Source organism: Watersipora subatra, chromosome 2 (genome assembly GCF_963576615.1).
Source record: "Watersipora subatra chromosome 2, tzWatSuba1.1, whole genome shotgun sequence".
Taxonomy (NCBI): Eukaryota; Metazoa; Bryozoa; class Gymnolaemata; order Cheilostomatida; family Watersiporidae; genus Watersipora; species Watersipora subatra.
The window spans coordinates 22,405,721-22,432,044 of record NC_088709.1 but is presented as its reverse complement, the minus strand read 5'-3'; the positions used below and the strand labels follow the sequence as shown (position 1 = coordinate 22,432,044).

General features: G+C 31.8%; 1 protein-coding gene across 1 annotated transcript; it reads left to right on the top strand.

Annotated features, from left to right (window-relative positions):
• Nucleotides 1–1,085: 1,085 nt before the first annotated feature.
• LOC137387385 (protein unc-93 homolog A-like) lies at nucleotides 1,086–25,911 on the top strand. Its single transcript, XM_068073796.1, has 10 exons — nucleotides 1,086–1,210; nucleotides 2,998–3,184; nucleotides 5,936–6,090; nucleotides 14,318–14,408; nucleotides 15,829–15,911; nucleotides 17,713–17,796; nucleotides 18,609–18,854; nucleotides 19,607–19,742; nucleotides 23,366–23,497; nucleotides 25,239–25,911. Exons 1-10 carry the CDS (start codon nucleotides 1,118–1,120, stop codon nucleotides 25,520–25,522), a joined length of 1,491 nt encoding a protein of 496 aa, XP_067929897.1. The 5' UTR covers nucleotides 1,086–1,117; the 3' UTR covers nucleotides 25,523–25,911.
• The last annotated feature ends 413 nt before the right edge of the window (nucleotides 25,912–26,324 follow it).

Below are 26,324 nucleotides of genomic sequence, written 5' to 3'. Positions count from 1 at the left end.
AGCCCTTTTCATGTGTCTCTCTGAGACATCACATTATTACTATAATAAAACAAAACCAGTATTGCTATAACTTTTATTAATATGTAGTCTCATGTTCTCAATACTGAAGTTGGATGGCATACCTTAACCATGTAGCCACAGCATTTTTTTTAATATTTTGATATTTATGCAATATTACTGCAATTAATTACATATAACATTAAAAGAAATGCATAAAAAACATAAAAATAAAAACCCATGACATATAAAACACTGTAAAAACTAAATTAAATGTAAATAGTTTGATTAATAGAATAGTTTAACAAACAAATTTATTGTTTCTTCACCTCCAAGTCAAAGAAGAGAATTGGTAATAGTGTGGTGTAATTTACTTTAATTTAGTTTGAATAAAACTTAAACTACCATAGTCTATATAACTCTTTATTTTTATTACTTTTACCATTTTAATTTCTAATTTTCATTGCCTTATTCATTTTTTGCAATGTTTGAAAATATTTCTAGCATTGGATGTTTAGGCTTTCAGTCATTTCAGGCATCAATTCGAACATCTTTTTTTTAAAACTTATATAAGTTAGGAAACCCATTGAAGTAAAGGTAAGTTGTACTTCAACAGCAGCACTAGCCAGCAGCAGTGGGTTGCACCATGTGCAGAAACCAATGTTCACAGATGACCCTGACATTTAAAATTTTACAATTTCCAGTCTGTTACCGTAATAACACATCATTACGTTGCATAAACGTGTGGCCCAGATAATGACAACTTCTACTGGCATGAGCAAGTCTAAATTGTTATAAAATGTGACTTTAAACAAAGAGGAAAGTTTCATAAAAGCAACAAGAGTGCACAACCAATATGAAAAACTATGTGGTATTTAATCAATATTCAAATTACCGATTTGTGAATGCCAAAAAGCTCTTTGTGATATAAATAAAACTCAGAGAGTCCAAATATTCTGATGCTCACCAGGTCAGGTGTTCCCGCAAGAGGCCAAGCGATGCTAATGATTCGTTTAATGACATCTTAAATGCCAGCAGTTACCTATAATAAGAGAGGTCGGTAGTTGCAGAACAGTTTGACTGTCCAGGTAGGTCCAAGAGCCACTACATTTCACCAAGTATGAAAGACAAGAACCAGATAAGTGTGGTGAAGCTCTCAGATGAGCCAGCCACAGAAGCTGACGAAACACCAGAGTTTGAATCTATATCTCAGGTAAGCAGTTATATAAGCAATTTTGCTGTAGAATAGGTGGTAAGGATGAAAAACAAGTTTTAACCAACAGAAGTAAAGATGAATAGCCTATTGCATGTGCCACCTTGAATCACATGTCTATTAGAAAGTATTCAAGCATGCTACTGAAGTACCTCAAGTTACTTCAACTCTATTCCTACTAGCATTAAACTTACAAGTGAAGTAAAACTAGACGTACTTAAACCCTTTTCTCTTGATAGCTGTTTTGCTTTGTCAAAAAGGCAATACATACATGTAGCTTCGTGCGAGTCATACCTTACTTTGTATAAAAGCCAAAACATCTTGAGGATATACTTGGTTCCTGTAGCAAGACCCTGCTTTTATAGATATACTTTATAGTTATACTGTTGTTATACCCTGTTATTTTTGCTATATTCTGCTTTCATTGCTATTTCTGCTTTTGTTGCTATACTCTGCTCTTGTAGCTATACCCTGCTCTAGTTGCTATACTCTGCTCTTGTAGCTATTCTGAGTTCTTGTTGCTAAAGTAACTTATGCTAAACAAAATAAAGCTGATATAGTTTGTATACATTTTGTTATTGAATGTAATTTTTACCCGTTTCAATCAGTTTTGAAATAGTAGAAACTATACTTTAGCTGCAGAGTTCAGTACTTGCTCTAATTTTATTTTTAACATTAAAAACTTGTGTGTCTTGAAGTGTACATGGTCTGATTGTATAACAAAAGACACACTCACATGTAGATCTTATTGCATTGCTAATTTTAGCAAGAAACATACTTTTCGAATTAGAAAGGTAATTCGAAAAACTACCTATTTTGGCCATCAGATATATATATAATGATATTTGGGTATTTTAATACAGATAGAAGATTTTAGTAGCAATTAATAAAAATAATTTCCAATTAATTGAAGTTAATTTACAGTATTGTAATAGGGATGAGAGAATTGTAACAGTATTTTCCATATTACCAAACCATTAAGAACCTTACTCATCACTCATTAGAATTGAGAACTGAGCAGGCAGTTTTTAAGTAAGCAACAAAAATCCTTAAAGCTGTCATCACTGACGCACAGACGCACAGACGCACAGATGCACAAAGAAACAGACGCACATACGAATAGACAAAAATACACATGATGTACAGACGAACAGACGCACAGACGAAGAGACACCCAGGTGCACAGACGTACAGACGCATAGATGCACAGACGAAGAGACACACAGACGCGCAGGTGAACAGACGCATAGACGAAGAGACGCACAGGTGCACAGACATACAGTCGCACAGACACACAGACGTAAAGACGTACAGACACAGAGACGCACAGACACACAGACGCACTTGCATTTATTTTTCATTAACTAAAACCAATAAATGAAGCTAAAGTCAATGCTAAATGTCTATTTGACGTCAATTATAAGTTTCAAGCACTTTCATGGTTTGTGTTTTCGTTTTTTACATGACAGTTGCAATTTTTCAACTCACTTGAACTTACGTGATGTGAACAAATCGCATTAAAGCTCTAGATAGAACATTGTTAAAGAAGCTACAGACAATTTTTTAATAGAATCATTAGAGGTTGTTTGTTCTCATGCTTTCAAATTCATTTTCTCAACATGGGGAGGGATTTTCAAAGCTGCATGTTATACCCTTTATTTAGATTGCTTAACTGACTGTAGCCTGTTTTTATGATTTTTGTATGGATAATTTTAAAAAATATTTGTTTCATAAAATTATTCCAACTTATAAATAATAAAAAGTTCTATAGTCTCTCTTGCTTGTAGATATGGAGAAATGCAATAGTACTGAGTGTGGTCTTCCTCGTGCTGTTCACAGCCTTTGGACCAGTACAAGATCTGCAGTCAAGTCTCTTTAAAGAAGGCGGCATGGGAACAACGGTCCTGGCCATTCTGTATGGAGCATTCGTGATATCGGGATTTTTAGTGGTCACCCCTTTGATCAACTCTATAGGTAATCTTTAGAGCACAGTGTATTATTGAAACAGAATTTTATGTACATGTATATAAGGTATTGCTTTCTTGCTGGATAAGAGCTCATTAGCAACACTAATATGAGCATCTACTAGCAGCATTTGCTTCACAGCAGTTCTGCTATAAAAATATTCATCTTCTAGAGCTGTTAAACTCTCGTACTTTTTGCTAAAGTTCCTATGCACTTTTTTAAAAGCACATAGTTGGAGTCTCTTGTTCCTATATACTTGTGTTATCGAAACGCGTTCGACAACTAAAATGTTAAAATGGTAAATCAAAGTCTTGCCACTCAGGCAGATTTAGCTAGACTAAATTTGTGAAAAGTTTGATATTTTCAAAATGGTCTTAAAGCAATAATATTAGCTTTATCACTTTTTTTGTATTACAGTGGATATGAACTTTGCTATCACTTATCAATGCCAGTCAAAGCTAATTAGACCATGTAAAAAAACACAAAATTTAAATTAAATTAATACTAGTAAAGTAAAATTGTTGTTCCATTTTTATTAACCACTTATTGGTAATTGAATTAATTGTATTAACATTCTCAGAAAGAATAGATACCAAAATATTAGAATCAGTATTGTTAAGTTTAAAGAAAAGTTATAGTTCCACTTCAGAAAGAACTTTTTGCATAACTATTTTAATGTTAAAATTTTATTGTTTGGAAAAGTTTTTTATAAAAAATAAACTGGATTACTACTTGGAAGTTAAATAAAAAAGGAACTTTTAGGAAATTGTGCAACCTTTACAATACTGCCTGATTGGTTAACTCCCATTTGATGGATACAAAACAGAATGAGCCTCCAATGTTCAAGAGCATTCAATTTGCCACTCTCAAGGTCATATGCGGTTGTCAATACTTTCTATTTGCCAAAATTTCAGGCCGGTGAATGATTGTCCAGTATACAGACACGCATCGCCCTTCCAGTCAGTCAAAAAGGATACAGCCAGTAACATTCAGTTTCCACATCCGACTGGTCTGTTTCCTTCGCCAAGCCAATCAAAACCTAATGATGGTTGACACGAGGCCACAAATAGAAACAAAAATAAAAACTATAATTTTAGCATCATGCCAATAGTTTCAATGCATGTAGAATTGTATAATGTATAACAACAAATTGTTCTAAAGTGGTAGTCATGTAGGACTATCACTTTAGAACCACTATGTCATTTAACCAAGGACAAAATGAAACTAACGCGAAAGTCATGTAAAACTTTAATTGATAAAAAATATATATTTACAAAAAGAAGCGCCTTCTGTTTTACAGTTTGCTGATGCATTTGTACAATACATCTTAATACAGATAACACAAAATGTAATATGCTGGTACTAGTGTTTTAGAGTTTTGTTTTCACGCAATGAAAATGCATTGTTTGAAAATTAAATCAAAAGGAAACTGTATCATATAATTTGGCTATTTTACCTTTCGAGTTTTGATACCAGTTTAAATATTAGAAAGAGTTGGAAAAAAGTATTTTTTAGTTTTGCGCTTTCAATAAAGCTATTCTTATCTGCTATTTTAAATATCCATATAATCAGTCGAGGCAAGTAAAATATTAAATATAATAATATAGTATAATATATATTATATAATAATAATATAAGTAAAATAGTTTAGCTCTGTAGCTGCTCAAAGTTACTAGGCTTATTCAACTCTAAAAATCAAAGCATGAGGCAAAAGTTTAAAAATGTGTATTTGTGATATTTCTAATTTTTTATTCGTTATGTTTGCTTTTTAATTATAAACAGAGTATGATACTTTTAATGGTAGCAGCAGCAGTACTACTACTGAATTTGGTACAAGATTTTTTAAGGCAATCACTACGGTCAGAGGCTTTTATGAAGCCAACTAAAAGGTAGAGCTTTACTCACACATGTAGGTAGAGATACTTACCCCGATTGATAATAGCTCTTGCGTATTGCATAGAGCTATTACCAATAGCTCTATGTATATGCGTAAAGCGTAATATTGTGTATTGATATTTTTGAGTTATTATGGTTGCAATAAATTGAATGTCCAGTGTACTTGAACATGCATATGGTTATAAATGTATTGTAATACTATCACACTATTGCCAGGCATGGCTTTATACTGGTGACCTTTCATTTACTCAAAGTTGACCTTTCTTTCTCTCAACGGCTATGTTTATACTGTTAACAGTTAATTCTTTAATTATTTGTTATAAGTTTACTGTCAGCAATGGTTGCCAGCTACTTTCTATTGGCTAGCATCCATCAGTTTTAGCAATAAACTTTGTTATACTTACATGCTATACAGGTGGGATCTGTTATCGTAAGCAAAATATGTTTTACATGCTAATTGTATATGTTTTAATGCTAATTATATATGTTTTACATGCTAATTATATGTTTTATATGCTAATTATATATGTTTTACATGCTAATTATATATGTTTTACATGCTAATTACATGTATATATGTTTTACATGCTAACTATATATGTTTTACATGCTAACTATATATGTTTTACATGCTAATTATATATGTTTTACATGCTAACTATATATGTTTTACATGCTAATTATATATGTTTTACATGCTAATTATATATGTTTTACATGCTAACTATATATGTTATTAAGTTTTAAAAACCTCTTATTGTTACTTATCTCTATTTTTGTTACAAATATATGCTTTCCTGTTACTAAATTATTTTTGTTATCTTTCAATGATGTAAATACAAGTTTATTTTCTATCTTTTTTAGGCAGCAAGTGGACACTGGTGATTTCGATAGTCTGTTATATTACATATGTGGCAGCGCACTTCCATGCAACATGGGGTGTGTTTATACCTGCGGCAGTTATGGCTGGTATGGGAGCGGCACCTCTGTGGGCAGCGAAGGGACACTATCTAAACACTGTAAGTGCATCACAACTAGTTCAGACATAGATGCGCTGTGTGAGACAGCTAGTAAGAGCCAGCGTGAAAAAGCTATTTTGAGCTAGTTTGAATGTATGCATTTTATGTTTTTACCTGTTGGTGATCTGTTCCAGTGAATTTTAACTTTGAACTTTTCAAAACAGAAGCCTTACCAAATCCTGAGTGTATTTTGGAGTTCAATCTGAACAAAGAACGTAAAAAGGCTTGGGAAATAGAACATTGATACAAGTCTGTAAGGTGTCTGATGTCATTTTTTGTATCAGAATCAGCTAACAGTAGTTCATTTTGTTGAAAGAAGTGATTGGTTGTAATTAGCTAATGTTATATGACCTCATCGATAACTGCTCAGCATGATGACATTTGGTTTAACCAAAAATACTTAAGCTTTAATTTTATAATTATTTTCCGTACTGGTGGATTGTCCTACTTGTTGTTTTTTTTATTTAGTAGTTCAAATACATCTGAACAAGTAGTTCAACTTACTAAAATACTCAAAGCTTTTAAAACAGTATATCTTCTATCTATATAGATCTCAAAGTTTGTACTTTGGTTTGTCCAGCTATAGCTGTGAAAAAATTTGCATTAAAAGCTTGCTCCGTGCTGGATTTAAACTCACAGAGATTGCCACTGCAAGATTCAAACCACACCCTTAACCATTGCGCTATACAGTCCTTAACAATATATTGCCCTTATCGTATACCTAATACTGTATGCACATGTAAATGACATTATTTAAGCATTGCACTCATGCGTAATGATGCCCCTGTTATAGAATATTTTTTGCCTAACTGTATGAAAAACAATGCTTTTGGTTAAGGGGAATTTTTTCTGCCACGCGATATCAACGATCGTTTCTCTTGAAATTAAAATTTGGAGATTTGTGTACTGATTATATACGTTATTAAGGAATATACTTTGCTTGCCAAGGCGAGTTCAACATTACCCGTTGTGGTAAAAACGATTTTTCGAACAGATAAATGATAAAATTTTAGTTCAAAGTTTGAGGTTTACTAAAATATATACTAAAACTTCCTTCAAGAATGTGTTTAGTAAGCTAAATTTATTTAAGTTAAATTCAGCGTTTATGCTACACATCTGTCTTGAAGGTAAGAACTTTCTATGTAGCACATTGTAATGTTACATTATCTTGCAGATCATAATCACAAAATGCACTAAAGTTATTGTAGGTACCTATAGTTAATAAGGTTAACATATTGTTTTGTTACTATTTTTAATGACGATAATTTTGAGGATTTTTATCGGGCAGTAATTGCATTAAATAATTACTATGGATTTCTATACCACTCTATACGTCTATACGATATTTTCGCCTTATGATGTCAACACTGAAACGAACTAAAATCGTATAATTGTATACTCATAATTTTTCATTGTAATCGTAGCAAAATAGACTATATTTAGCAATTTTTGCTAATAATTTCACAGTTACATTTAAACACCTTTATAGTTTTATTTTTCCTCCTAATTTATTTCAATGAAACACTTCTTTCATGATATGAAATTTAAACGTTACAGTTGTTTGAAAAAGTTTGAAAACCTTTACAGTTGTTTTATTTTTTTTTTAATTTATTTGGACTACACAAAATACTTTTTTCTTGATAGGAAGTTTAAAATTTAGAATGGTAAATGTTGTATGTTGAAAAAAAATAAATTTTCTGTCCAAAGACTTTTATTACCCGTGCAATGCCAGCATTCAGCTACTATATATAAATCTCAATAGTTTGTCACTCGTCCGCCCAGCTATAGCAATTAGAATCTACCAATGAAAATCCTTTTTACACAATATTTGATCTCACAACCTCCTATTTACAAGGCGAGAATTTAACCCATTAGACCACAAGAGATGCAATGGATTCATTGGGCAATACGGGTCATTATCTGGGTTAAAATACACATAGCGACTGTGTTCGGTGCAACGTTATTGAATCTTGCTCTCACAACACTTGTTAGTAAGTTTAGCAATACGGATACTAGCTTACTCAAATTAGCTAGTGGCAACTACATACCTGCCACTACTTATAGGCTGTTTATAAAACCCGTGCAACACCGGAAATTTGGCTAGTTAAATACTGAAATTCAACATATGTTGCCTATAACAAGCTAAAACATGACTCATACAATTTCACCAAAAATATGTACCTGTATAACATCCAAAAGAGCTCTTGTCTACTCAGAGCTATCATGAGTATAACAAACTTGTAATCAGCTTAATGAATGCTGCAGTTCATACTGGATTAGCAAACATCCAAACAACCTATTGGATCATGGGACGGTTTTACTGGCGCTAAAGCTATGGCTGTACAAGTTTACTGCTAACCTGTAAATGACCGTAAGAGCCAATTTTGATACCACAATAAATTTTAGAATATCAAGTGACAAATACCCCTTTCTAGATTAGCAATTAATTGTTTTACATCTTCATATTAAAATATACAGCACAACTAAACATGGGATAATAAACAAAACAGACTGCAGGTAAAATACACCAATCAGTTATACACAAACTGTTTCTTACTAAAAAAACTCCTCAAATAACATTCAACAAATCTTTGATTCAGTAAACTGAGTGAGTTAACCTTTAAATAAGGTTTTTTAGTAAACAATGTAGCCTTTTACAATAGATTTTAATTATTTTAACAAAGCATTATGACAGTGACCTCTGTTGTTACAGGCTTTTTAACAAATCAGGTTGCAAAGTGCATAAACAAATATGGTCTCCTAAACTAAAGTTAGTCAGTCACTTTGTTAAAGTCATGGTTAGATAAAATTTGTTTAGAGTTTTCCCTCCTACACATTACCATCTACATTATAATAGAACGGATTAAGGATGAAAAGCATTACTGTCCACAAACTGTCAAAGAATAAATAAAATTCTCAATGTAATCTTTTCTGACCTGTTTATAGCAATATTAAAACAAAAATTTTTTGTGCAGATCAGGCATTGCTAATTGTAGATTTATTGACAGCTGTAGAAATATCTTACTGCTTTATTGGTAGTGTTCTGAAAATCAAAAAAATATATTTGTAAAATAAACTCCAAAAGAATGAATGTAGTAATATCTCTTTACAAGTTTTGGTTCTGTTTTTAAAATAAAAGTTGGTTTCACATTGCTATTAACACGTTGAGGGCTGATGGTGTGCTGCAAATACAAAGTTCCTGGGTCTGGTAACAGTTCTGTTTAATAGTTTTAAAGTTCTGTGATGCGTTGTACGCTTTAAACAGACTGCAAACTGAGTACTGTTATATTGTACAGAGTGGTATGATGTTTCTATATATGTCATTTCTATTAGTCTGCTAGAGGACCCAATAAAATCTTAACTAAAAGTGTTTGAAGATAAGTGTGTTTTTGTGATAGCAGACTGAACAAAATGTGGCAGATGTCAGAAGGTTTTGTTTATAAAATCTGCTTGACATCTTGAGCAAGGTTGTTTTTGAGCAACCATGCGTGCATCCTAGTATCTAGCATAAATTCATGTTATGTGTAGAAAAACAATAGAGGTCTAATAGAGGTCATTTAACACTCTATTGATTTTATTATAATATGTCATTGCACTGACTAGTCAATACCCACTTAGTTAATGGGAAGCGCTTATTGGGGCTCAAATATTATAGCTTTGTACTAAAGAGTGAAACGTTTAAATTTTCGATGTTATTTCTTGAATATTTTTGAGTATCTGTTACGTAGTATCCTCAATATGTCTACTGACTTTTTAAAAGCTTCTACTGAATTATGTGAAGCTATTAAATCTGTAAGTTAAGACTCTCAGATCACATGGCAAGGTTGTCAAATCTAGTATGTCAACAAGTTTTATATAAAATTACTGTATTTAATCCTTTATGGTGAGACTTCTAATATTTATTCAAATGAGCCATCAAACAAACGTTTGTTATCTATGCAAATCTACAGAGCTGGTGCAGAGCTATTTTATTTGGCAACAAAAGAGGAAAAAAGAATATATTAAACTAAACTTTAATAATGATTAGTGTAATCAGTGTTTTATCAGTATAATGTTTCAATAATAAATTAAATATCTCACTCCATACTTACAGATCATTCTAGAATTTTACATTGGAATGATTAGATAATTTCTGCTGTTAAGCTAAAAGCAGAAAATAAAGAAAACCTTCAACACTATGAATTGAATTTATTTTAGGCTTTTTTACTGGCAGCAGAGTTTGAAAACCATGTAAATTGAATAGAAAACCTTATCATTCATTATCAAAAACATTACATAAAAAAAATTATATTTTTTATTGTTATGAAAATTCAAAAGAATTTCATTCTTATGAAAATTAAGAGCAGATATATATATATATATATTTTTTTTTTTTGTGTATTTTGGTGTGTAGATAAGATGCCTTATTTCAGCGTATAAATTATTCAATGATCACTATAAAGTATTGAAAGTATACTTCTAGATTACATGAACATTAATTTTTTTAAATTGAAGTTAACATTAGCATTGTTGACACATCTGAGTATAATTATATAATTACATACTGCATAATTATATAAATTACAGTCTCGGATTATAAAACATCTCTTCTGACAACTCTGAGAGATTGTGTTACAGCTCTTCTACCTCAGATTGTTGATAGTTTAACAGTACCTAATATTCAAACTTTTTTGAAGATTCCCTACACTAGCTGTGGTTCTTGACAAATAGCTAAAGGTTTAGGTTGGGGCACAGCTGCACACAGGTCAGCAAATCTACTGATAATAAGGTTGAAATAAAAGGGTGTATCAATCAGATATGAGCTAAACTGGTCCTTGGCTAGGCTTTAAACTTGTACAAAACAACACCATGGGTTTTGATTATGCAACGCATTTTTAAAATGGTCTAGAGATGCTAACAATAAAACATTTCATCAGAGTTTCTGGAGAACAATAGCTACATAATTAATAAGTAGACGACTCCCCATTCACTAAAACAATTTTTAATTTATTATAGACTGTTCTATATGTTTTTTAAATTTTTGTCAAAGACCTATTAATTGATCAAAACTATTTTTATTTTTATATAATTTAAACACAACTATTTTTCATCTTCATTAATGTAAATTATCAAAGCCTTTTATGCTAGTTTTTTAAAGGGGCGTATCATCGTTTACATTAAAACTTATTGATAACAAGGTTTATTTGATATGTACACAATGGAATTATTAAAAATATTATTTGCAACTAGAAAATAGTTTTGAAAATTTGTTTTAAGTTCGACTGATGTCTATCGCTGGATTCCTAGCTGGGTAGGGAAGACCCGGATTTTATATGTTTTCTTGACACTTAGGCTAAGTTGCTTCATCAAATCTTGAGCTGGGCAAATATTACTTACACAATTCTTAAGGAAAACCTTTATCCATGGTCTCAGCTAAAAGCTTTAAATGTAAACTTTTTGTTCATGATATAATGTAGGTTGTTCAACTCACTATTTAACTCTGCATAAAAAACATTTCATATAACAGGCACTTAAGGTTTTAAAAAGTTTGGCAGAGTTCCTATTTTGTAAATTTTAAAAACTGCGCTACTTTGTAACAACTATTGTAGTTTTTCATTGCTATTTTTATACATATTAAAATTAATAAAATTATATATACCAAATCAATATAAGACTTTACCAAATATAAACTAAATTGGATTATGCTGCATAGCATCATCATCTCTGTACCTGTACAGAGATGATGCTACACTTTTGTTCATGTGTACCTAAAGTTAAACAGTAATATAGTATTTTTAATAACGATTAATTTAATAGTTTATTCTTCTGCATATAAAACACCTTGTACATTTAGCATTATTTTTCATAACTTTGTACAACGCATTTGCTTTAAGTATTTGTGCTAAGGATAATTGTCTGCAGTAGCTGTTAATGAGTATTCATAGATATGTAGGTCTCGGGAGAAGAAATGAAATAAACTAATTATGGTGTATTCTTATAGGCATACTAGTTGAATACCCGGCATTGCTTGGGTAATAAAAAAGTATTTGCACAGAAAATTCTAAGATTTTAATAGCTATAGCTGGACAGACAGGCGACAAACTTGAAGATTTATATATACATATAGATTTGCTTCAACCTACATACAATCTTTACTACAATAAAACCTGTGTCTGTCTGTCTGCCATGTAAGAGATTAGGATAAAAGGTTGATCCGTATGGAATCTAAACTTTTAGCATTCAGCTTAGTAGCCCAACACTCTGTAGAGTGTTGGGCTACTAAGTGTTGGGTAATCAACTGCCTTTTGGCAATTCAGAGTAATGGTGGACGTACTTATTATCTGCGCTTCATCGGCCCACCTGTCGGATCTTGCACGAGACACTAGACAGGAAGAGTACTATTTATAAGAGTATATCAATGTTTGAAACCTAAAATTTAGGTTTGCTGATTTTGAATCTGTAAATAACTCAAAAATGTTGTTTTAGCACGATTGTACATTCTGACTGCCTTGGTCACAAATATAAATAGCAAGTAATGCTAACATACTATGAAAGTTTTATGTATTGAATTTAATGTAATGTGCTTCAGAGTTTTTTACATTTTTATATAAATTGAGTATACAATCTAAGATTAGAATACCAAAATGAATCTTTCTTTAAATCCAAAAATATTCATTGTTATAGAAAAAATTAAATATACCAGCTTTAATTTGGTAATGAACCCTAAAATATTGACATTGCTAATGACTCGTTGCAAATATATTTGTATATACAATGTATAATAATATAATTATATTAATATACATTAATGTAAACTATATTATTACTACATTAAAATTAACTTATATATTGGGAGTTTGCCATTTTCTTGGATATGTCCATCTGACAGTGTACTGTCTCATAGTTGGCAGCATTAAACCAAGGACACTATTAAATTCAGATGGTATAGATTTCATCAAAGGTTAAATTGAATCCAGTCTCTGACATGACAGGCGATAATATTTTTGGCAAACAAATTTCCCAGCTGGACCGACCTCATGTTTATTTTCCTGTTTAAAGTTGAAGTATCCATATTTTCAAAGTAAACTTGTTACAGAAGTTTTAAACTTGTTGGATAAGAAAGTTTTAACGCATTAAAGGAATGTGCTGACACAAAGGCTACTGTAGCCTTTGTGTCAGCACCTTATTTACCTACAGGTGTAACACCTGTAGAGCTTGCTACACCAGCAGCTTATTAATTTTATTTCATGGATTCTTTTGAACTTTTTTTACATAATAAGTTTTACTTACTTTTAAATAATATATATAATATAATGCAGTTTCATAAATAAGAGAAAGTTTTTTATTCTGACAGCCTATAATCTGAAGATTCTAAAAGTGTAAAACAAAATATTGTCATTTGAATAATTATATAGACTCGTAATATCTGATTAATTGCAGCAAATTGAATTCAGGTTTATAATTACATATGCATCCATAGAAAAGATTATGTTTTTAATATTATTCAACACAAATTTTATGCAGGTGTCATGCAAACAAAATATTGGTTCTCATGTATATACTCAAAACTATTATTGTTTGACTTTATTAATTTGCAAATAGATCTTACTGAAGTTTTCAAAAACTAGTTTATCATTTTTGGTTTTCATAATTTAGAGTTCTTTGTACAGTTGCCTAGTTTTTTTGATTTTAAACACAAAAAATATCAGTGAAACGTGACGCTTGTCAAATTGTGCAGGGGGTTGCCATAATTTTGCACATCACTGTATGAGAGTTAATAACATTTACAGTTAAATATCCATAATTACGTAAAAGTTTATAATAAATTATGTTTTATTTACAGATATATAAGGGCAATCAATAAAAGATAAATAGCTTCAATTATAACATGATAATATTTCAAAGTTTTAGGATTTATCTTCTTTGATTTTGGATTGTAATTGCGTACTTACTTTTAACACGAAATATATTTGAAAATAGAAAACCATATCCAAGAACTACAGCTTATAGAAATATTTTCTAAATCTTTTGACTCTGTTTTTCAAATAGACACACAAAAGCTGCAACAATATTATATTTTATATCAACAAACATGTGTACCGCACACCAGCGGAGAAACATGGCCTTGCCTACAAATGTATTTGTTCTGTGTGTACATGTATTTATGCAACATTAGCTCTCATGCAATACACAACACTTTTCTTGTTGAATGTATTCCTTCTCCTTCAAGTTTCCGTCTGTGTTTCAGTTGGCTCATGACTACGCAAAGAAGAAAGGAGTATCCAATGATGCAGCTGTCAATCTTTTCTTTGGAGTTTTCTACCTTTTCATGACATCTTGTAAGTTGTCTTATCTTGTAAGTTGTTTTACCAACAATATTCTTTTACTGCTCATCAGTGCATTGCGGTGGTTGACTGGCCAGTCTGCCAGTTATATGATTTGCTCGGTGTAGTCAGCTGGTCAGTTCAACTAGTGTGTGACATACTCCGTGTGGCTAGCCGGTCAATCTAACCAGTGTGTGACATAACTGGCATGGTCAGTTCAACCAGTGTGTGACCTAATTGTGGACAACTTTAAAGACACCTGACTACAGTAAGTTCAGAGGACTCAGGGTACGATAAAGTCATCATGTACAGCTTCTACTTTCAAGTAGAGATATCTATAAATTAATAAGTCCCATCTTTTCAATTTGCATGTCTGTTACTAATTTCCACATTTTTTCACCATATTTATCCGAACTTCACATACACATTTATTTCATGTGTTCCGCCAGATAGCCAAAACTATTTGGTTTTGAAACTCAGTCTTGTTCCTGAGACCCAGCTTCTTGAACACCCACATTTAGGCTATCAGATTGGAAACAAAATACATTATAAAAACTATTAACATCTATTAAATATTTGAAAATGTTCAAGTAACATTAAAAATTTATGGTAATTCTTATAGTACGACTTATCGTAAGCTGCTATTTGTGTTTTAAGAAGTGCAAAAATGTGCAAACTAGTACAGTCACACCTTTTGGCAGGCTCTGGTGTTGACCAGACAAAGCTGGTGAGTTTAAATTGTTTGTTTGGCAGAGATAGTAGTTTAAGGCCAGACAGTCTTCCTGCCACCACTGGTGGCCATGCTAAAAGTTTAATGCCCATTCTTTTGTTTTTGGGTGCAGCGATTCAGACCATTAAACAATGGCTCCTTCACAAAGAAAACATGCATGACTTTTTTTTGTTTAACCAACTTGTAAGGAGTGAGAACATAAAATATCTCAGTTCTTTTTTGCCTCATATAAAACAACGGTTTATAGCTCTCTACACGGCATACATAGTAAATATCGCAACAGATTGACTTTGTGTGTTGAAGTTCAGTTATATAGTTATCAATTTTATTAAAACTGACTTATAATATCATGATAAACTAAAACACACACACTTCTGGTATTTACCTTATCGAGGTTAATTACGGAATTATCTAACTACATGTATAATTGTGGTTGCACCAACACTTGCTGAATTGGAGACAAATGAACAAAACCATCAGAGGTTTTACTGATTTTTATGTTGTCAAGCCTCAAACAATCCATGAGTAATCAATTTCAAATTTTAAAAACAATAAGGGATGCTGAAACTTTAGCAAATCAAACAAAGTAATCTGCTCCCTGCAGACATCCAGCAACCTGGTGTCATTGTTTTTCATCATTTACCTTGATAAAACTGATTATAAGTTACTCGTCTAGAACAAAGAGTTTTTTTTTACTTTTTGTAGCTTCTGTATGGGGAAACATCATATCAAGCCAAGTGCTGACTCCATCAGATGCTAATTACTCCATCGCACCTTTATCTGCAGAGGTAATTTACTTTGGGGATAAGGTAAATTAATTCATGTCACCAGATGTAATAAAAATCCTAAATTGCCAGAGTTAGTAAGAATATTTATTTGTAACAAATTAAAAAGCTTAAACAAATGCACTGAAGCAATTATATTGGATATAACAACAAGAATAATAAGTGTTGGATATAATAACAAGAATAATAAGTGTTGGATATAATAACAAGAATAATAAGTGTTGGATATAATAACAAGAATAATAAGTGTTGGATATAATAACAATAATAATAAGTGTTGGATATAACAACAATAATAATAAGTGTTGGATATAATAACAAGAATAATAAGTGTTGGATATAATAACAATAATAATAAGTGTTGGATATAATAACAAGAATAATAAGTGTTAGATATAATAACAAGATTAATAAGTGTTAGATATAATAACAAGAATAATAAGTGTTGGATATAATAACAAGAATAATAAGTGTTAGATATAATAACAAGATTAATAAGTGTTAGATATAATAACAAGAATAATAAGTGTTGGATATAATAACAAGAATAATAAGTGTTGGATATAATAACAAGAATAATAAGTGTTGGATATAATAACAAGAATAATAAGTGTTGAATATAATAACAAGAATAATAAGTGTTGGATATAATAACAAGAATAATAAGTGTTGGATATAATAACAATAATAATAAGTGTTGGATATAATAACAAGAATAATGAGTGTTGGATATAATAACAAGAATAATAAGTGTTGGATATAATAACAAGAATAATAAGTGTTGGATATAATAACAAGAACAATAAGTGTTGGATATAATAACACAAATAATAAGTGTTGGATATAATAACAATAATAATAAGTGTTGGATATAATAACAAGAATAATGAGTGTTGGATATAATAACAAGAATAATAAGTGTTGGATATAATAACAAGAATAATAAGTGTTGGATATAATAACAAGAACAATAAGTGTTGGATATAATAACACGAATAATAAGTGTTGGATATAATAACAATAATAATAAGTGTTGGATATAATAACAAGAATAATAAGTGTTGGATATAATAACAAGAATAATAAATGGTGGATATAATAACAAGAATAATAAGTGTTGGATATAATAACAAGAATAATAAGTGTTGGATATAATAACAAGAATAATAAGTGTTAGATATAATAACAAGAATAATAAGTGTTGGATATAATAACAAGAATAATAAGTGTTGGATATAATAACAATAATAATAAGTGTTGGATATAATAACAAGAATAATAAGTGTTGAATATAATAACAAGAATAATAAATGGTGGATATAATAACAAGAATAATAAGTGTTGGATATAATAACAAGAATAATAAGTGTTGGATATAATAACAAGAATAATAAGTGTTAGATATAATAACAAGAATAATAAGTGTTGGATATAATAACAAGAATAATAAGTGTTGGATATAATAACAAGAATAATAAGTGTTGGATATAATAACAAGAATAATAAGTGTTGGATATAATAACAAGAATAATAAGTGTTGGATATAATAACAAGAATAATAAGTGTTAGATATAATAACAAGAATAATAAGTGTTGGATATAACAACAAGAATAATAAGTGTTAGATATAATAACAAGAATAATAAGTGTTGGATATAATAACAAGAATAATAAGTGTTGGATATAATAACAAGAATAATAAGTGTTGGATATAACAACAATAATAATAACATTGGTAGTAAAAATAGCTTTGATAATGAGAGTAGTGATAATGGTTTGAAATGCATATATTGTACTATTTTAGGAGCTGAAACTGTGTGGAAAAGCATTCTGTCCACAAAATACAGCGGGTAACAACACCAACCTGCTCAGACCACCAGAGAGCAAAGTAAGTCGATTTTCACCAAATTGCTAAAGCTGGAAGCATACTTTATTTCTATTTTACCAAGCAATTTTTTATAACTACCCTTATACAGAAATTGACCAATTTAGTGTTAAAAAAGTATTTTAAAAATACATTTAATGGGATAATAGCCAGGCATTCTTATGTGGAACTAAAATTTAATAAGGACTCTTTTGCCTAAAACAATAGTATTGTTAAAGTGTATATCATATTGCATTTTAATTGGTGAAGTTTAACCATTACTATAATAAGAGTCATGTCCATCCTTCTGTCTGCCTGAAAAACATTAATAAAAAGTATTACCTGATGTAGAAACTGAACTTAGACATCCAGATTTGCAGTCATGCACACTACTAATTGCGCCCCTGGACCATCTGGTAGCATCACAGATTACTTTTAGACATACTTATCACACATGATGATCGCTCCAAGTGTACGATATTTTTAGCGTACAAGTTGAAATCAAACTAGTTTCATGTTTTTTGTATATCAATAAAAAATTTTATCAAATGAGATTTATTTTAATAGCTTTCCGGTATATACATGGTTATTGTTTGTAATTATAAATTAAATTATTTATCAGCTGCTACAAAACTGTTTCGTAAGTTTAGTGACAGAAACGCCTTGAACTGGATCACCAGGTAACGATAATAGTCATTATGTTACTGTTACCTGATGGTTGAGGTCTAGGCGTGCCATGGCATCAAACTCTTACAAAACAATTTTATTGTATCAAAAATCTTATCTATAGTTAATAAAATTGAATATTAGTGAATATACCTTTTCTTGTTATGCAGTTGTACATGCTGGCTGGGATCTACACAGGGTGTACATGCATCGCTCTTATAATTGTTTCAACCCTTCTACAAAAGCTTCCAGTTGAGATGCATAAATCAGGAGGCCTGTGTGCTAAGGCTAATTGTAAGCCTAAGCTCTTGATAGCCGCATTCCTGCAACTAAAAGATAAAAGACAACTCCTACTCATTCCCATCACAATACATACAGGACTTCAACACGCATTCTTTGGGTCAGACTACACGCAGGTGAGATTAGGCACACAGGTAAATCTAAGTACGGTTGTTGCGTTTGATTAATTTGCTTTCTGCAGGTGTAAGGTTGACAGATAGGCGATCACCGGCCAAGGCTGCCAGAGAGTAATGTACAGCATGTGTAGTGTTATAAAAATCTTTGGACGCTTATGAATTTCGTATGTGTAGAGAATACTCAATTCAGTATGCATGAGCCACTTACAATGAAATTTCCTACTTAACTAGTTTCTCTGCAGAATTACAGCAGTTTTTATTTTGGGGTATGAGAGGGTAGTCTGGGGTCCTGCTGGTAGGTAGTCTGGGGTCCTGCTGGTAGGTAGTCTGGGGTCCTGCTGGTAGGTAGCCTGGGGTCCTGCTGGTAGGTCCTGCTGGTAGCAAATAAGCCCATCCCGGCAACGTATCATTAAAAACATTTATATAAATATGTTTAATGTTTAGGCAGCAAAAACCCAACGGATATCTAGAAAAACACATTTGACATTTGCTGAAAATATTTGATTGGATTCGTTCTCCGGTTATTAAGACAGATATGACCCAACAGCAGGAAATAGAAGACAATTCCAAGGTTATATATCTGCATAGTGCTACATGAACGACTATCAATATACATATTTCACATTAAAAAATGTTTCATTATTTTGTCATGCGCACTCCTTTCAGGTTTGGGTATAAAGTCCAAAAGCACCTTGAAGGACATTTTAAATTCAGCTTGCGCAGTAAAAGATCAAACTGTTCTATCATTTTAGGCATTCATCACCTGCTCGTTTGGCAATTGGTGGGTTGGTTATGCAATAATATGCTATGGTACAGCCGGAGCCATCTGTTCGCTTCTCTTTGGAAAACTTGTCCAGTTTGTTGGCCGCATTCCTTTCTTCACTCTCGGTATGTTCACAGCATTTAGAGTTTGCATGTATCCTAATGACTTAGCACATAGGCCTACATTATATTGTTATACATATTATTTATAGTATATTACATATAGTATATTATATATAGTATGCTATATACAATATGTATAATGTACAATGATATATAATGATATGTATATCATTGTTATAATGTATATAACGATATAACATACATGCCAAGTAGTATATTGTATATAATATACTACTTAGCACATAAGTTCAGATTAATTATGTCGCATTATATAATATATAGTGGTATATTTTTATATATTCATTAAATTAGAATTTTTTTGCATAACACATAAAAATATGCTTAGAGGCGCAAAGCATTACATACATTGTATATTAAAATATTTCATTTTATGCAATACTAGATGAATGCTCGATATTGCGCAGGTAATAATTTGAGTAACTTACCTGATAAGTTAGAAAAGGTAAGCCTAGCTTTACTAAAACAATCGCTATGTTTGCTGACAGCCTAATAATTGTTTCGTTACACGTAAGTGTCGACCATGCTAGTTAATGACCCCAAGAGCTTTAAGCCTGAGTATTCTAACAGATGTTATAAATGTTTTAACGATTTTTTATTTTTTGGGTACTGTAGTGTAATAGTTGGCCTCACCACCTCCAGATCTGAAAGTCCTGAGATCAATGATTTAAAATGCAAAATGCCACGCTTAAAAGTTTTGCTCTGCTGAAAATACTTTTTGGACGATAATATTGACTAGTTCAGCAGTGTAGAAGCAGAGTTCTACTCAGTAGACATTGTGGAAGATATTGAACAGCCAGAACATGCTTGTTTCATCGACAGAAAAAATCAGATCGCGCTGGCCGAGCAAACGATGCAAATATTTCTGGTTTTTAAAACGTTAATTTTTGTTTCTACATGTATTATCAGTATGGTTCGTTTATGTCACTTGTTCATAAATATATATTTGTAGCATTTGGTATACTATCATTATATAACTTATAAATATGCAGATATATAGCATATTATTTGATAGCCTCATTGCAGTAATCAGATCTTACAACGAATCGATGCTCGTAACTCCTCTTCTATTGCACGTACCAAGCTAGTTTTTGCTGCAAACTGTAGCAAACATCAATGAGTGCACTGAGCTTTTATGCAACATTGTTAAATACTAGAAATTCTACAGTCATACAGCCCACGACCAAAGTGATATTGGAAAAAAGAAAGGGTACTAAAGGTTGAGAAATGCAATATTAGTAGTCAAATGGCACTGCAGTGCAATAGAATAACTGCAACGATAGCTGTAATTGTACTGGGTGTGGGTGTTATTATATGCAACAAATAGCAATAATGAAAGGAAAAGATTGTATATTTATATCTCTCCCCTGCAATAGGAGAAATGCAATATTGGCCAATATTAGAAGTAAAATGTACTGATATTATTAGAATAACCAATATTATTAATATAGTAATAATATAAAACCAATGCACAATTTTGGCCAATTTTGTTTACATTTAAAAACGTCATAGTTTTTATAATCTCATAAGTATAATCTCATAATCTGAAAATCTCATAAGAATCGTTAGAAAAAAATATCATCGTCATTTCCTTTACTTACACTGCGTTGTACATCAGTTAGAATACCGAAGTACTCTAGAGTCTAAAATGTCAGTTACTTTGAAATCGGCAAAAATGAAACGATTTCAGTACTCCTACGTTAATGACAAAAACCTTCGACAATGCTATAGACTGGTAAAATGTGCACGTTATTTTTTCGTGAAATGCGCGTGACTTTATCGTTCAATTTTCTATCGCTCGGCGTTTCAGTTTCCGGTCTTAACTTTTATTAAACCAAGCTTTTCAAACGTTTTGTGGCGATTTTCGTCCAAATTAATCTGTCTATTTGTGTATAATCCGATCAGATGGGTAAGTTTTAAGATAATGCCGACGGTTTACAAAGACTTGGTAACATATTTAAATAGGCTTATATGTGTTTTGTATCGTTATTATACTTTAACGACTCTACAACACGATAGTGAAATTTGTTGATGAAATTTCTAGACAAGGGTTCATCTCATTGTTGATGATTAATTTTCGTAAGTTGTGTGCACAGGCATTTATCATAAAAACTCTCATACTTCGTTTCCGCTCGTTAGTTCGTGGAGCAATGAGAAGTAATGAAAGTAGCCTGCCACTTGCTGTTAGCCTGGCACATGGTCAATGGAAAATTTGAGAATGCTTAATAATTAGAGCAACCAGTTTCTTGTTACATCATGTGACGTCATGCTATGACCCTGCATAGTATGCAAAGCCATTGGGTATTTACTGCCATATAGCGACATATATCAGCTAGCAAACAAATCAATCTCTGTGGCCTCATTAGTACAGCCCCAGACTTGCAAACGGGAAGGTCCGAGGTCAAATCTCTTTTGGTATGGATTTTTTATTCCAAGATTTTAATAGCTATAGCAGTAATGCAGACAGACATACTACATACTTTGAGAAATACAGTGAAACATGGATAACTCACCCACGGATAGCTCGAACACTTGGTTAATTCGAACGGTTTCTTTGGTCCGTTCCCATGTAATGATAAATTGCTATAGATAACTCGAACTCAACACTGTTAATTCGAACGGTTTTTTGCCCAACGGCTACCGAAACGGTTGTTATCGCTTTTGAAAATCACTTTATTCCAAGCCATAGAGGTAAACCTCAACTTTTCGTAATTTATAAGCGTCGTTATTACCGCCATCGGCAAAATATTTTTGTCAACGACTTTTCTAAAGGTTTGGTGAAATTTGATTTATACCAAACATCCGCGTAGCGATCGCCCTTCGGAAGCGAGGTAAAGTGAGGTAATTTTTGCATAAACTTCAAGAAAAATCGGCAAAATTGGTCGTGGGTAAAACGCTCAAAAGAAAAAGATGTCTTTTCTTTTGAGCATTTCAACAACGATCAAGTTTTGCCAATGTCAATCTAAAAAAACGTCCTGGCAATAACATCACCTCAAACAACGAACCAATCTCAAGTGATAGAAAAATCTCTATACTTTTTGATGAAAATGTTTTAAACTTTACATTAGAAGCATTTAATTTGAAACAAGCCATTTGTGCGTTTGCTTTATATTATAGTTTGTATATGTACTGATGTCTTCTTTTTTGAGCATTTCAACAACGATCAAGTTTTGCCAATGTCAATTTAAAAAACGTCATGGCAATAACATCACCTCAAACAACAAACCAATCTCAAGTGATAGAAAAATCTCTATACTTTTTGATAAAAACGTTTTAAACTTTACATTAGAAGCATTTAATTTGAAACAAGCCATTTGTGCTTTTGATTTATATTATAGATTGTATATGTACATGTATCTACTAATAAATAAGTAAATACATGGACTTGTGACAGTGCTCTGATAACTTAAACGCTCTGATAATTCGAACACTTTCGCTCGGTCCCGTGAAGTTCGAGTTATCCATGTTTGACTGTATATATATAGATTAAACAGTAATGAAGATCAAGTGTTTATAATGCTGATATCTTGAAATGTTAGCTATTTCGTTTATCGCTACTGAATACCATTGTTCTGTGTTATTTACATGCTATTATTATTATCTGACAGCTGCGGCGGTAAATGTAACACTCATCACGATTTATCTCTCAACTGACATCACACCAGATAATATCTACCGCTACCTCATCTATGCAGCCATCTGGGGGATGGGAGATTCAACATGGAGGACACAAACATTGTGTAAGTCCACATAGTTTTTGCCAATTCATGCTTCCTGACATTAAATGTATACCGGTAATCAAAATATTAGCACGGCTAAGAGCTAACTTTGATAAAATATTGTTATAGTATTCTAAACAAGTTCTAGATAAATGTTTTGAATGCTATCTCAGAGGCCATGTAGCTAGAACCAAATTTTTTGAACAATATATAGTAACTGTAAGCATGTTGCTGGAAAACAAAATCTAAATCTAAACTAGCTGGAGTTCTTATTAGCAGTATTGTAAAACAATAGAGCTATTGCCGGAGTTGCAAAATGACTTTCTAAAGAAAAAAAATAGTTGTAAAAGTTAGTACTTTTATTTTGGTACTTCGATAAACTTGGTACTTGGTCCTGCAATAAAATTAGATTATTTTCAAAACGTTTTCATTTTTAAGGTATGTAAATTATATATATATATATATGTATATATATATATTGTATTTAATTATGTAAAGCTTTTTAATGTCTTTTTTTATTTTCATTATTTTGTTTGGGAAGGATCTGAATTGTTCAAAGGTAATCGGTGGACGACATTGAGCCGATAAAAATTTGACTTCAAGCATTGCTGAATAAATTGTCTGTCAAAGATTTGTTGAGCGATATTTTTTGTGTCTTAGGAACAACTAATTACAAAAACCTTGTATGGTGCCTCTCAATGAGCACCTAAAGCATGCTCATGTTGAATATTGGAAAACCACAACCTGAATTGTAATAACAGTGTTTTTTTCTCATAGTGTTTTCTGCCACCCTTTGACATAGCATAAGGTAGTCATGCTGCAATGTGGGATGGGACTGTACTGCAGGGGTTCTCAACCAGGGAGGAATTCCCCCATAGGGGGAACTTCGAACATACAACAGGGAACAGAAAGGTGTCTGATTTGTTAAATTTTTAATTTATGTCCCGCAGTGCCGTGGGAGTTTGGGTTTCATCATTTAACATTTTGGTTTTATCTATAACACTAGTTGCTAATAATGAGCTACTAGTCAGAACCCAGATATATGTGAACACATCCATCCAGATTTTGATTGGATAGTAAGTTAACCTAGTCATAAACCAATTCACCGCCATGCCAAAGGTCATGTATTGTTGTGTGTTGTATGCGTGCTGTATAAAAATTAATAATATGTTATTATATGTTTAGATATGTACAATGAAATGCAACTATAATTTGTATCGGTTGTTTTTATTCATGTGAGTTGAAAGTACGTTACGAATAAAATTCATAAAAATGTTCAAGGGGAAAACTGATTGAGAAAGTTGGGAGCCCTTGCTGCAGTAAATTTTCCCTATAGTGTGACTATGTAGTAGTACTCCTACATAGTGTGACTCTGGTTTATGACTCACTTCATAATGAGAGTTTGTTGTACAACTCTATAATGTGATTTTGATGTACACTTTAGCAGTGGGTTACTTTAGCATAGTCTGCCATAATATTATAGCAACTAGTACACTAGCAGCCCCAAGCACCGTGAGAGAATGTCATGTGTAATAAGTATGTTCACAATTATTCCTAAAAGTTCAAAGGTGATCGAGTGATGTAGGGGTCTAGTTTCTAATCCTGTGCCAGACAATCCTTTTCTCTAATGCTCTTAGAGTGGCTTTCGACAGCTCTTATTATAGTAAGGATTCCTCGGACAACGTTGTGATTTTTTAGTCTACAGTGTATAATGTGTACACTGTGTATATTGTGTGTATTGTGTGTATTGTGTATATTGTAGCTCTTTATGGTGTGATATTCAGAGACAACAGTGAAGCGGCGTTCTCCAACAGCATGCTTTGGAAGTCTATGGGATATATTACAGCTTTCGCGTATCAGAGTCGCCTTTGCTTTTCTATCAAAGCCTACATCCTGTTAGCCAACCTCGGTTTAGGAATGATCGGATACTTTACAGTAGAGTATATTGAATATAGGAAATGTCGTGCCGCGTATAAATTTGGCACTGCAAAGGAGAGAAAGAAAGATGTGCAACTATCATTTATGGCATATGTTGATCTGCCATAAACTCACCAAAGACGTGGTTGCTGCATCTTTTCCATGTTAAGGCATATTTTACAGACTGTGTATATTTTTTATTCAGGATGCTAACCTGGTTTGTTAAAAACTTTCCTAGTAAATACCTACAGTTTCATAAAATCCTTGCAAAAGGGTGAACAGGAAATGAAACAGAGGTATGGCTCAAAGCAGTCAAGGTATATCACCATAATGCCTTATATAAAAGATCATGTGTTTATGTGCTCAATTTTTGTTCTGTAACCACATTAACAGACATGTTTTGTAACAATTTAACTGTCAAAAAAAAACCTACTGAGTGTGGATTGGGTTATCAAATAACTATATTCCTATAAAACTTTTTCTCTTTTTGTTATTGGTTAATGAAATTTACTTTGGAATTGAGGGTATTTGTTTGGCTGAGTCTGTTTCTCTACTAGATAGGTTTCCAAACGCAAAAATACAATACATTGTATAAAATGATATCATAACAACAAGAAAAAAAACATCATAAAGAGAAAGACACAATTTATAAACGAGTATCATGTAATGCATTTAATAATATTATTGTTATTATTAATATTATTGTTCCTTAGCATAGCTTTATAGAGACTTAAGATTTGCAACTTGTATATTGACAATATTATGGTCAAAAATTGTCTTTTTTAGCAAGCTGCTTTAGCCCTTTAATCTCTTCAATTTATTTAGGCACTCAGGTGCTCAACAAGATGTGTTAAAATTAAAGATTGAGAGTTTGTACAAGTGTCAGCTTACCTTTATAACAGTTATTATATCTGAAATCTTCTCTCACAAT

Excerpts from the sequence above, each read along its gene's own strand:
- LOC137387385 (XM_068073796.1), top strand. The coding sequence starts at position 1,118 with ATGAAAGACAAGAACCAGATAAGTGTGGTGAAGCTCTCAGATGAGCCA. Across the intron at positions 6,091-14,317 it reads AGGGACACTATCTAAACACT|TTGGCTCATGACTACGCAAA; the intron begins GTAAGTGCATCA and ends TCTGTGTTTCAG. Across the intron at positions 15,912-17,712 it reads TCGCACCTTTATCTGCAGAG|GAGCTGAAACTGTGTGGAAA; the intron begins GTAATTTACTTT and ends GTACTATTTTAG.